The sequence below is a fragment of the Protobothrops mucrosquamatus genome, unplaced genomic scaffold, assembly GCF_001527695.2.
Source record: "Protobothrops mucrosquamatus isolate PMUCROS unplaced genomic scaffold, P.Mucros_1.0 scaffold_43, whole genome shotgun sequence".
Taxonomy (NCBI): Eukaryota; Metazoa; Chordata; class Lepidosauria; order Squamata; family Viperidae; genus Protobothrops; species Protobothrops mucrosquamatus.
Window position 1 is genome coordinate 14,821 of NW_015386119.1, and position 13,335 is coordinate 28,155.

Below are 13,335 nucleotides of genomic sequence, written 5' to 3' on the forward strand. Positions count from 1 at the left end.
AGCCAGTGCAGCTCGCGCAGCAACGGTGTTACATGGGAGCGACGAGTGAGATCAAGAGATCTCACTCTCCCTACCAGGTGGAGTATTATATGAGCAAACACTTGTTTGAATACAGTTAAAAGAACAGATAACTTTGAATATAAAGGGGCCCTACAGTAAGAGGGATAAGAGATATAAGTAATATAGTATTTTTTATAATATAGAACATGTAAAAATATTGGACTAATGTATGTCAAGGGGTTTTCAAACTTGGCCCTTTTATGACTTGTGGACTTCAACTCCCAGAATTCCTCAGCCAGAGTCAGCATTTTGCTCCCAACAATCTGGGTCCTCATTTTACCCATCCCGGAAGGATGGAAGGCTGAGTCAACCTTGAGCCTGTCAGGGTCGAACTCCAGGCCGTGGGCAGAGTCTGCCTGTGATACTGCATTCTAGCAACTGGGAGGAAGGGAGGGAGAGAGGGAAGGAAGGAAACAAAAAGGAAGGAAGGAAGGTATAGGGTTTCCTGCCTGAGCAGGGGGTTGGACTAGATGACCTCCAAGGTCCCTTCCAACTTTACTATTATTATTATTATTATTATTATTATTATTATTATTATTATTATTGGCAGTAGCAATAGCACTAGCGCTTATATACCGCTTCACAGTGCTTTACATTCCCTCTCTAAGCGGTTTATAAAGTCAGCGTATTGCCCTAACAATCTGAGTCCTCATTTTACCGACCTCGGAAGGATGGAAGGTTGAGTCAACCTTGAGCCTGTCAAAATCGAACTCCTAGCAGTGGGCAGAGTCAGCCTGCAATACTGCATTCTAGCCACTGGGCCACCACGGCTCTTATGAAATCATGGATCAGCACTCTGTGCTTGCCTAGAACCTGATGTTTACACCGATCTTTGTCTGTTTCAGGGCTTCTATAGAAGAAAGATATGGGAAGGAGCTGATGAACCTGTCACGGAAGAAGCCGTGTGGACAGACAGAGCTAAAGTAAGCCAGCCCACTTTTGGGGAAAAAAGAAGTTTGGAGAAATCTCTTAAGCTATCATTCTTGGTCAAATGCCCCATTATTCACCTAGAGACTTCAGCCTGGCCGTTTATCCCTAGTTTAAAAAAAGTCCAGATGAACTTCTGAAAATAGAAGGAAATCCTATCCGATGGATGGTTTATTTTTTATTTTTTTTAATAATGACTCACAAATCAATGCTTGCATCTATGCGGGAAATGAATTGATAGGAATTGCTGTCTGAAGTCCCCTGCTGAGGAATTTGCAGTTATTTTGCCATTTGTTCAGGCTGGCCTTATCTCCGTGGGAGTACTCCAAGGGGTTAAGATTTAGTTTCTAATTTGGAAGGAAAATACAGTCACGGGAAGACAGTTGTTCTTTCTCTTGGGGCATGGTTACCTGTTCCCATTCACGGCCACTTATGGAGATGACTTGGCCTAGCAGTGGGCAAAAGGAAGTCCTCCTTGGTGCATCTCTCTCTGCCATTGTCAAGGACATCTAATTTAACACTTGTTTTCATTCCCTGGAATGTTTTTTTATATCTATACATCTATGTCTAGGTGTAGGTCTAGCTCAGGGGTAGGCAACTTTGGCTCTTTTATGACTCGTGGACTTCAACTCCCAGAATTCCTGAGCCAGCCAGCCATACTGGCTCAGGAATTCTGGGAGTTGAAGTCCACGAGTCATAAAAGAGCCAAGGTTGCCTACCCCTGATCTAAGTCTATCTGTCGTCTCTCTCTCTCTCTCCCTCTCTCTCTCTCTCTCTCTCTCCCCCTCCCTCTTTCTCTCTCCCTCTCCCTCTCCCTCTCTCTCTCTCTCTCTCTCTCTCTCTCTCTCTCTCTCTCTCTCTCTCTCTCTCTGTCTCCTGATGATTGGCCCAAAGTCACCCAGCCGGCTTTCACACCTAAGGCGGGACTAGAACTCACCGTCTCCTGGTGATTGGCCCAAAGTCACCCAGCTGGCTTTCACGCCTAAGGCAGGACTAGAACTCACCGTCTCCTGGTGATTGGCCCAAAGCCACCCAGCTGGCTTTCATGCCTAAGGCGGGACTAGAACTCACCATCACCATTATCTGGTTTCCAGCCTGATGCCTTAACCCCCAGGCCAGGGTAGGCAACCTTGGCTCTTTTATGACTGGTGGACTTCAACTCCCAGAATTCCTCAGCCAGCCTGGCTCAGCTTGGAAACCTCTCCCTTTCCCCTCAGCGTGGCTGGCTCAGGAATTCTGGGAGTTGAAGTCCACGAGTCACAAAAGAGCCAAGGTTGCCTACCCCTGTCCTAGGCCAAACTGGTTTAATCTCAAAGCAGTCATGGTGGACTTGGGGAAGGGCAGCCCCTCGGATTTTCCGTTGCCTTAAGGAGCAACGTGCTCCGCCTTCCACCCTTCAAACGCAGACTGGCTTTGTTTCACGAGTCATTTGCTGGTTTCACCCAAGGCAAAAAATGTGGTTTGCTTCTTCAGGTTTTAGCGGATTGGGGGAGGAACCCCACTAATAAGGTGCATGCAACTCATGTGCCCCGGCTTAGTGCATTGTGCGAACTTGACCTTGGGCCGTGAAGGCACACGAGGTTTTGTTCTTCCCTGAACTAAACGGGTCTTCTGCATTTTGCATTTTGCATTTCGAGTGTCCACGGAACGATTGAGAAATGTTTTCCTCGGCCCGCCAGCAAAGGAGGAAAGAGAAGTGCAGAAATTTATCTGACTGTAGAGCTGCAGTTTTGAGTTTCAGAACTTGCCTAATCAGGTGTTGAAATTGGAGTCATTTCTGGAAGCCCAGAACGAAGTCTTGTTTTGTGTGTGTGCGTGTGTGCGTGCGTGTTTCGGTGACATCAACGCAATTTCGCGGTTGCTCAACCCCCAGAGTGTGCATTGTCTGTTTTCCTTTCATTTTAGCACCCTGAGAAGAGCACTGGAGGTTTTCAAGCAACGTAAGTTCTCTGCGGCATGTCACGGTTACCCAAGTTTGAACTTGGTTTGTGGGGGAAATAAATCAGCTCTTGCCTGTGGATTCTCCCTGTCGGGCAGCTACAATTCCCATAATACCCAGATAAGGGGGTCACCATGCGTGCTGGTTGAGGATAAAACCAGTGGCCCAAAGTCAGCCAGCTGGCTTTCATACCTAAGGCAGGACTAGAACTCTCCGTCTCCTGGTAATTGACCCAAAGTTACCCAGCTGGCTTTCATGCCTAAGGTGGGACTAGAACTCTCCGTCTCCTGGTAATTGACCCAAAGTTACCCAGCTGGCTTTCATGCCTAAGGTGGGACTAGAACTCTCCGTCTCCTGGTAATTGATCTAAAGTCACCCAGTTGGCTTTCATGCCTAAGGCGGGACTAGAACTCTCTGTCTCCTGGTAATTGACCCAAAGTCACCCACCCGGTTTTCATGCCTAAGGCGGGACTAGAACTCTCCGTCTCCTGGTAATTGGTCCAAAGCCAGTTGGCTTTCATGCCTAAGGCAGGACTAGAACTCTCCGTCTCCTGGTAATTGGCCCAAAGCCACTTGGCTTACATGCTTAAGGCAGGACTAGAACTCTCTGTCTCCTGGTAATTGACCCAAAGTCACCCACCCGGTTTTCATGCCTAAGGCGGGACTAGAACTCTCCGTCTCCTGGTAATTGGTCCAAAGCCAGTTGGCTTTCATGCCTAAGGCGGGACTAGAACTCTCTGTCTCCTGGTAATTGGCCCAAAGTCAGCCAGTTGGCTTTCATGCCTAAGGTGGGACTAGAACTCTCTGTCTCCTGGTAATTGGCCCAAAGTCACCCAGTTGGCTTTCATGCCTAAGGCGGGACTAGAACTCTCAGTCTCCTGGTAATTGGCCCAAAGTCACCCAGCTGGCTTTCACGCCTAAGGCGGGACTAGAACTCTCTGTCTCCTGGTAATTGACCCAAAGTCACCCACCCGGTTTTCATGCCTAAGGCGGGACTAGAACTCTGTCTCCTGGTAATTGGCCCAAAGTCACCCAGCTGGCTTTCACGCCTAAGACGGGACTAGAACTCTCTGTCTCCTGGTAATTGACCCAAAGTCAGCCAGTTGGCTTTCATGCCTAAGGCGGGACTAGAACTCTCTGTCTCCTGGTGATTGGCCTAAAGTCATCCAGCTGGCTTTCATGCCTAAGGCGGGACTAGAACTCTCTGTCTCCTGGTGATGGCTGGCTGAGGAATTCTGAGAGTTGAAGTCCACGGATCTTAAAAGTTGCCAAGGTTGGACATCCCTGCTGTAGAGTTTGAGGAACCCTACTTGTCAGCCGGCCAACTTTTGGGGCTCCCTTAGGACATGCAGCCTGAGAGTTTCCCACATTGCTGGATTGTAGTACTGTTACTGTCAGCAGGCAGGAACTTCTGAGATACATCTTGTTCATCTTAGAGTAGAGTTAGTCACTAGGGTCATGACCAGGTTGGGAAGCCCTAGAACTCTCCTTGACCCCAGAAAATGGAGCTCTCTCTTCTGTCATAGAAACAGCCCAGCTTTTTCCTGCTACTTTAGTAACTGTAGATGTTTTGGTAGTTGTGATGACCCAGGGCATGGCACAGAGGCAATGCAGTTGCTCCAAGTTTCCCCCAAATGCTCCCACGTTTCTGGCAAGCCCCAGAACAAAGGAAGACACACACACCTTCAGCCGCCTCTGGCTGCAATTAGTTTCACACACAGTTAGATTAGGAGAGGAATTTACTCAAGGCCACGGAGATAACAAGGAATGACACATACACCCAAAATCTAACGAGTCTGTAGAAATATAAGCTTGCTTGGGCAGTTTCAGAAAAGAAGCCAAAATACAATCCGAGGTCTTTGAACATCCAAGCAACGCTGTCAGTCAGTCCAATGGTTTCCAAGCAGAAATCACAACACCGAAGAGATCAGAGAGTTGTTTCCAAGATCAGCAACAGCATACAAAACTCCAAGGAATCAGCATTTGTTCCTGACAAATGCCTCTCCCCACAGCGTCTCCTTACATCTCAGTCTCCAGGTGTGCCTTGTGGAGAGGGGCGGGATGCTCTCCTCCCGAGTAGTTGAACCTGCCTGCGTTGTTCCCTCCTTCTCTCCACTCTCCGTGCTCTAGGATCAGGAGGGGGTGGCCCTTGCTCATCACCTGAACTCTGCCTCTCCTGCTCATCCTGTCCCAATCCTGAAAGGCCCTGGCCTGCCTTGGCCTGCTCTTCCCCACATTCCTCTGGAGCCACAGATCCCTCTCCGTCGGCCTCCATAGGGTCCCGTTCCAGCTCATTTTCCTCCGCAGATTCAGGCTCCAACAGAGGCATGACAGTAGTCCAAGGAGGTGTGTTGGAACAAGTGTAGGGTCCGATGATACTAACACGCGATGCTAACTTTTTGAGTTAACTCTTAGGCTAGCCAAGAGATCACAACAGTGGCTTTAACCGAGCATCATTAGTTTTAATCATGGTTTGGAGTATAAGTCACCATAGCTGGGTTCAGACCGAATGCAATGTTGGACCCAAATGACATGATGGTTTAGAGCAGAGCACAGTCAGTTGCAGTCTCACAAGCCTTCATCTTAGCGACTGGTTCAAAGTTACAACGGGCACTGAATAAAGTGACTTACGACCGTCTTTCACACTTACAACCACTTACGAACATCCGATGGTCACGTGATCAAATTTTGCACGCTTGGCAACCGACACGCGTTTATGACGGTTGCCGTGTGTCCCGGGATCCCCTTTTGCGACGTTCCGACAAGCCAGGTCAACGGGGGAATCCAGATCCATTTAACAACCGTGTTATTAACAGTGATTCACTTAGCAATGGTGGTGGGAAAGGTTATAAAATAAGGCAAAACTCACTTTTTTTCACCGACCTCGGAAGGATGAAAAGCTGAGTCAACCTTGAGCACCCGGTGAGAATCACAGCGAAGGGTAAACCAGGGTTTGTTTGGATGAGTTTGACTTTGATTTAAAACAGGGGTAGTCAACCTTGGCTCTTTTATGACTCGTGGACTTCAACTCCCAGAATTCCTGAGCCAGCTAAGCTAAGCTGGCTCAGGAATTCTGGGAATTGAAGTCCACGAGTCATAAAAGAGCCAAGGTTGACTACCCCTGATTTAAAAGATGTGAATCCAGCCATTGTGGTTTGTAGGCCACATTTCTGCTGAACTGGGAAATGTGAAATAATTGTAGCCTAAGGAGAGGACCATGCTTAAGCAAATGATGGCTTTGTACAAGGTAGAAAACCACTTGTGCTGGTTTCTCACCTATAAAACGACAATAAAAGCGGCTTTCCTACCAGAATTGATGACCGTTTGGATTTCTTGTTCCTAAGGAGTGGAGACGGTTGGCCAGATCCATATGCAGCTAGCCCAGAACCTCAGGGAAGAAGCCAAGAAAATGGAGGATTTCAGAGAAAAGCAAAAATTTCACCGTAAAAAGGTAAGGAATATCTCAGAGTATCATTGATAAATATGAATTGAAATTGCATGTCAGAGCGTGCACAGTCTTATGGTGCGAGATAACCCAGGAGTAAACACAGTAAACAGTGGCTTGTACTAAATGGTGGTTTATCTTACTCTATCTACAATATCATAGACCAGGAACAATATACATACACGTGCTAATACAGCAGGATCCAACAAACCACAATTACAGCAGGAAATGGAAGAGAGAGAACAGCTCAGCAGAGCCTTCCCTTTATACCAAGGCTCTTAAAGAGACACAGACCCTGCTGAGTCATTCCCATCATTACATCTTACATTACATAAGCTGGTTGGGTGTTAAATCAATACCTTGACATTGTAGATTATTGATGACAAGGCCTCCTTGACTGAATGTGAGGGTGATAACTAGGGATGCCAGACAACTTCCCAGCCCATCCTATAGCAGGCGTCTCCATCCTTGGCAACTTATGACTCGTGGACTTCAACTCCCAGAATTCCTCAGCCAGCCATGCTGGCTGAGGAATTCTGGGAGTTGAAGTCCACGAGTCATAAGTTGCCAGTGTTGGAGACTGCTGTCTTATAAGACCAAGCTCATGGCTACACTGTCAATAGACCAGCTTTCCAAATGTTATCTTCTCCTGAAATATTAAGGATTGCAAGACCCAGAATTCTCAGCCAACAGTTCCCAACCCCATGCTTCTGGAGGCCCTCCAGATTGAGAAAATGCAACATAATTTCATTGCCTTCCACCAACGTTATGGTAACTACAGGTAGTCTTTGACGCACACACTTTTGTTTAGTGACCGTTCAGAGTTACAGCGGCACTGAAAACAGCGACCGATGACCGTTTTTCAGAAATGTTGGGCTCAGTTGTGGTGATAAGTCGAGGACTATGTCAGAGCATGCACAGTCTTATTGCGTGGAGATAACCCAGGAGTAAACACAGTAAACAGTGGTCTATATTAAATGGTGGTCTATCTTACTCTATCTACAATATCATACACCAGGAACAATATACATACACGTGGTAATACAGCAGGTTCCAACATACAGCAGTTACAGCAGGAAATGGAAGAGAAAGGCTCTTAAAGAGACACAGACCCTGCTGAGTCATTCCATCGTCACATCTTACATTACATCAGCTGGTTAGCTTTTAAATCATTACCTTGACAGACTAGTTGTGGTAGAATGGCAACTTTTTGACTTTCCAATCCCTGTTAATCCATGAGTCTTCAGAGGGTAAGAAATCTGAACAATCCCTCATGGAAACCAAACTTTTAAAATCCATGGGAGGCAATATTAGTTTGATAGGGTTTTATAGGGTCACGTGACCCATGGGGATGCTGCAATTATGGTAAGTGTGAAAAACGGTCACAAGTCACTATTTCCAGGGCCGTTGTAACCTTGAATGTCCACTTTGACTAGACCATTCAAGAAGCAATGGATGGAAACTAATCAAGGAGAGAAGCAACCTGGAACACTTAAGGGGAAATTTCCTGACAGTCAGGACAATTAACCAGTGGAACAACTTGCCACCAGAAGCGGTGAATGCTCCAACAGCGGAAGATTTTAGGAAGAGACTGGACAGTCATTTGTCTGAAATGGTGTAGGGTTTCCTGCCTGAGCAGGGGGTTGGACTAGATGACCTCCAAGGTCCCTTCCAACTTTATTATTATTATTATTATTATTATTATTATTATTATTATTATTATTATTATTATTATTATTATTATTATTATTATTATTATTATTATTACGGATCATCGCACAGTCAGCCAGATGTTCAGACTGGATTTGGCCTTTTGTCTGCCTATCGAGTCCTTCCCAAGGACCTGGGATAGGCAGATGTGGATGTTTGATGGTATTACAGATCTCGTCGCAGGATGGAAGCGGTTCCTAGTAAGGCCGCCTTTTGCAATTGACTGATGGCGAATGTGTCAGTGCCGATGATGGTGTTCAAGTGGTGCTCCAGTTCTTTTGGGATTGCACCCAAGGCGCCTATGACTATTGGTACTACCCTTGCTTGCCTTTGCCACAGTCTTTCTATTTCTATTTGTAGGACTTTGTATTTTGTTATCTTCTCCAGTTATTATTATTATTTGATCTTTTGCAAGTCAAAGACCTCCTGTGTGCAATTTCCTCGTTTAAGCTTATGTGATATTTCAAAGTTCAGGATTAACAGTTGCCAATTTTTAGTTTTTAGTATCAAAGGACATCACAATGGGGGTTTTTTCCCCTCCTCCACTACACAAAGGTTGAGTTTCCACATAGCACACTAGCCAGAATAACCAAATGTTTAAGAGACATTTAGGAATATATTGGAAGAAACACGACTGTCTATGGAGATTCTCAGTCATCCAGGCCATAGTTATCCCAAAGATGCTTTTTTTTTTTTCAAGGCAACTTGGACTTCCTTTGTTTTTGTTTGAAGACGTTTCGCTTCTCATCCAAGAAGCTTCTTCAGCTATGACTGGATGGTGGGGAAATGGAAGGATTTATACTCCTTGCAGACCGCCGGTTGTTTGCATTCATTTGCATTGCCTTTTGAAAAAACAGCATGCAAATGACCGTCTGTGCAAGGAGTATAAATCCTTCCACCATCCAGTCCGAACTGAAGAAGCCTCTTACATGAGAAGCAAAATGTCTTCAAAGAAAAACACAGGAACTCCAGTTGCCTCGTGAAAAAAAAGCACCTTTGGAAGAAACAGGACTATTACAGAAAATGTTTCTTAGTGTACGGTGGTGTTTCTTAACCTTAACAACTTTAAGAGGTGTGGAAGTCCCGGACTTCCCCAGCAAACATGGGCGGGTTCCCACGGGTGAATTCCCACGGCTGGCAGGGGAATTCTTGAAGTCAACAGATCTTAAAAGTTGCCGAGGTTGAGAAACTGTGGTTTACGGGAAGGGGAAACACGAAAAAGAAACTTAAAGAGTAACTCAACCTCCAAAGCGCCTGAAGGCAGGACGAGGAGCAACGGGTGGAAACTAATCAAGGAGAGAAGCAACCTAGAACTAAGGAGGAATTTCCTGACAGTGAGGACAATTAACCAGTGGAACTGCCTGCCTCCAGAAGTTGTGGCTGCTCCAACACTGGAAGTTTTTAAGAGGAGACTGGACAGCCATTGGTCTGAAATGGTATAGGGCAGTGGTGGCGAACCCATGGCACGCGTGCCAGAGGCGGCACTCAGAGCCCTCTCTGTTGGCACGCGCGCCACCGCCGCCAGCAGCAGGTCCATCAGGCCGCCATCAGGAGCCCCGCCCAGCACAAAGGAGGCAAAGTGGCCGACTAGCAAGCACGAGTAGAGGTGGTAGAGCAGAGGTCACCAACCATTGTCGACTGGTGGACTGGAAGAAAAGGGAGGGGGAAGCATTTTACATGCGTGCATGCGTGCACCGGGCCACGAGCACGCACATGCTGCAAATGGGGCGGGGCTAGTGCCTGTGTGATACTAGCCCTGCCCCGTTCTTGCGTGGTGCAGCACCTTGTATCTTCACCCTGCAGTGCGCTGGCAGCCATTTTTGCAGCACGGTGGCCCAATGCTGATGCGGCCCTGGCACTTTGTGATAAATTAGTAGGTTTTGAGTTGCGGTTTGGGTACTCGGTCTCTAAAAGGTTCGCCATCACTGGTATAGGGCTTCCTGCCTGAGCAGGGGGTTGGACTAGATGACCTCCAAGGTCCCTTCCAACATCATCATCATCATCATCATCATGTTCATTATCATCATCATTATTATTACTAGCTGTACCCGGCCACGCGTTGCTGTGGCTCAGTCTGGTTAGCGTGTGTTGCTTTTACGTCCAACAGATGGCGCTGTTTTTCAAAAAAACCCCATGTTTTCACCTGCCACAGGTGTGACATCTATATAATAGTAGGTATATAAAAACACGCGCGTATTCGAATGCAATGTTGTTTCAAAATTTCAAAGCAATCGGTGAAGAACTTTCGGAGATTTAAGATTTTGAACAAACGAACATTTACATTTTTATTTATATAGATGATGATGATGATGATGATGATGATGATGATGATGATGATGATGATTATTATTATTATTATTATTATTATTATTATTATTATTATTATTATTAATATTATGTCAATGGGGGAAACCAGATTCACTTCACAACCACGTTACCAACTTAACATCTGCAGTAATTCACTTTACAAGTGTGGCAAGGAAAGCCGTAAAACTCACTTCACCAATGTCTCACTTAGCCACGTAAATTTTGGGCTCAGCTGTGGTCGTAAGGTAAGGACTACTTGAAAAAGATCATTTTAGAAATCCAACTGATTTTTGTTTCCTGAATTTGCCGGCCTCAAAGGGGCTGACCCTGTTAAATGAAATCGGGTTTCTAGTCCACATGGAACCATTGCTTCCTGCACCATTGACTGCCTCATTCCACTCAGTTTATAAATACAGGTAGTCCTTGATTTACAGCCATTTGTTTAGTGACTGTTCAAAGTTACGACGACACTGAAAAAATGTGACTTACGACCGTTTTTCACACTTACGGCCGCTGCAGCATCCCCCTGGTCATGTGATCCAAATTTTGACACTTGGCAACCGGCTCGTATTTATGACCTCCTGGGGTGTCACACGATCCCCTTTTGCAATCTTCTGATGAGCAAAATCAATTGGCGAAGCCAGATTCACTTAACAACCGTGTTACTAACAAGCCAGTGATTCACTTAGTAACTGTGGCAAAAAAACGTCATAAACTGGGGCAGAATTCTCTTAGCAACCGTCTTGCTTGGCAGTAGAACCTTTGGGCTGAATTGTGGTTATAAGTCAAGGATTGAAGTTGAAACTCTCTAGGGCAGGGCTAGGCAACCTTGGCTCTTTTATGACTCGTGGACTTCAACTCCCAGAATTCCTGAGCCAGCATGAGGGAAACTTTGGCCCCTTCATGACTCGTGGACTTCAACTCCCAGAATTCCTGAGCCAGCATGGGGGAACTATGGCCCATTCATGACTTGTGGACTTCAGTTCCCAGAATTCCTCAGCCAGCATGGGGGAACTATAGCTCCTTCATGACTCATGGACTTCAGTTCCCAGAATTCCTCAGCCAGCATGGGGGAACTATGGCCCCTTCATGACTCGTGGACTTCAACTCCCAGAATTCCTGAGCCAGCATGAAGGAACTATGGCCCCTTCATGACTTGTGGACTTCAACTCCCAGAATTCCTGAGCCAGCATGAGGGAAACTTTGGCCCCTTCATGACTCGTGGACTTCAACTCCCAGAATTCCTGAGCCAGCATGGGGGAACTATGGCCCCTTCATGACTTGTGGACTTCAACTCCCAGAATTCCTGAGCCAGCATGAGGGAAACTTTGGCTCCTTCATGACTGGTGGACTTCAACTCCCAGAATTCCTGAGCCAGCCTGGCTCAGCTTGGAAACCTCTCCCTTTCCCCTCAGCATGGCTGGCTCAGGAATTCTGGGAATTGAAGTTCACGAGTCATAAAAGAGCCAAGGTTGCACTAAAAAACAAATAGACTTTAAACCAGAATTATTTTTGTTAGGAATAATAGGAGCTAATTATGAGAAAGATTGCGGATATCTAATACTACACGTATTAAGGGCAGCAAGAATTGTATTTGCCCAACATTGGAAAGATGAAAACGTACCAACTGAAGAGGTACTAATTAAGAAAATCCTAAGAGTGTGCAGAAATGGATAAATTGACTTTAAAGATTAAAGAGAAAGAAGACTCAGTCTGCTTTAGAACATGGGATAATTTCTATCAATGGCTAGAAAAACAAGTCAGAGAGAAAGGAACGTGATATGTAATTTTGAATATATATTAGCAAGAAGAAGGCTATTGAGGGATGAATTAACATATTGTTTATGAAAATTAACTATATTTATTATTGTTAGTTAAATACATGCACCCAGACATTACGCTTTTTGCTAAATATTGAAAATGTTATTTGGAAAAGCCCCAACCCCAACCCCAATCCTAACCCAAATCCCAATCTTATCCCTAACCCTATAAAAATTAATAAAATCTATAAAAAAAAAAAAAGAGCCAAGGTTGCCTAGCCCCGCTCTAGGGTGAACAAAGAATTGCGCTTTGCAAGGTTAAAAATAAAAGAGAGATTTTTCCATTCTTGGTTCTTGGTGTGCAATCTTCTATTTTTAGAATGGGAAAATGTTTTGCCTGGAAACAAACGGTGTTTTTTTTTTCCTTTTCTTTTCACAGATTGAACTAATAATGGATGCCATTCATAAAAACCGGAATCTGCAGTACAAGAAAACCTTAGAAGTGAGTGATTCCTCTTTTCCTTAGAAAAGGAATTATCCCTTGAATAATTCTGTCCCAAAAGGTGCATTTTTTTTCCCAAGAGGCAACTGGACTTTCTTTGTTTTTTCTTGGAAGATGTTTCGCTTCTCATCCCAGAAGCTTCCTCAGCTCTGGCTGGATGGTGGGGAAATGGGAGGATTTATACTTTCTTCCGTTCCCCACCATCCAGTCAGAACTGAAGAAGCTTCTTGGATGAGAAGTGAAACGTCTTCAGGGAAAAACAAAGGACATCCAAATTGCCTCTTGAAAAAAGCACCTTTGGAGAGAACTGTGACCTGAATAATGGAGAATCTCCATAGACAGGGGTCTTCACGCTTGTCCCTTTTATGTCTGGTGGACTTCAACTCCCAGGATTCCTCAGTTGGCCATTTTGATGAAACTCCGGGTTTGGATCCAGACCAGGGGCCTTCAAACTTGGCCCTTTTATGACTGGTGGACTTCAACTCACAGAATTCCTCAGTCGGCCATTTTGATGAAACTGCGGGCTTGGATCCAGACCAGGGGCCTTCAAACTTGGCCCTTTTATGACTGGTGGACTTCAACTCCCAGAATTCCTCAGTCGGCCATTTTGATGAAACTGCGGGCTTGGATCCAGACCAGGGGTCTTCCAACTTGGCCCTTTTATGACTGGTGGACTTCAACTCCC

The 13,335-nt window shown here is 45.6% G+C and overlaps 1 protein-coding gene across 1 annotated transcript in view; it reads left to right on the forward strand.

Annotated features, from left to right (window-relative positions):
• LOC107283037 (proline-serine-threonine phosphatase-interacting protein 2) overlaps positions 1-13,335 on the forward strand; it is a gene marked incomplete at its 5' end in the record, with an annotated part of 28,981 nt that overhangs the window by 1,363 nt on the left and 14,283 nt on the right. The window contains 4 exons of the mRNA XM_015810885.2: positions 906-983; positions 2,893-2,927; positions 6,271-6,377; positions 12,588-12,650. Coding sequence (XP_015666371.1) covers positions 906-983; positions 2,893-2,927; positions 6,271-6,377; positions 12,588-12,650 — 283 coding nt within the window. The remainder of the gene's footprint in view (positions 1-905; positions 984-2,892; positions 2,928-6,270; positions 6,378-12,587; positions 12,651-13,335) is intronic.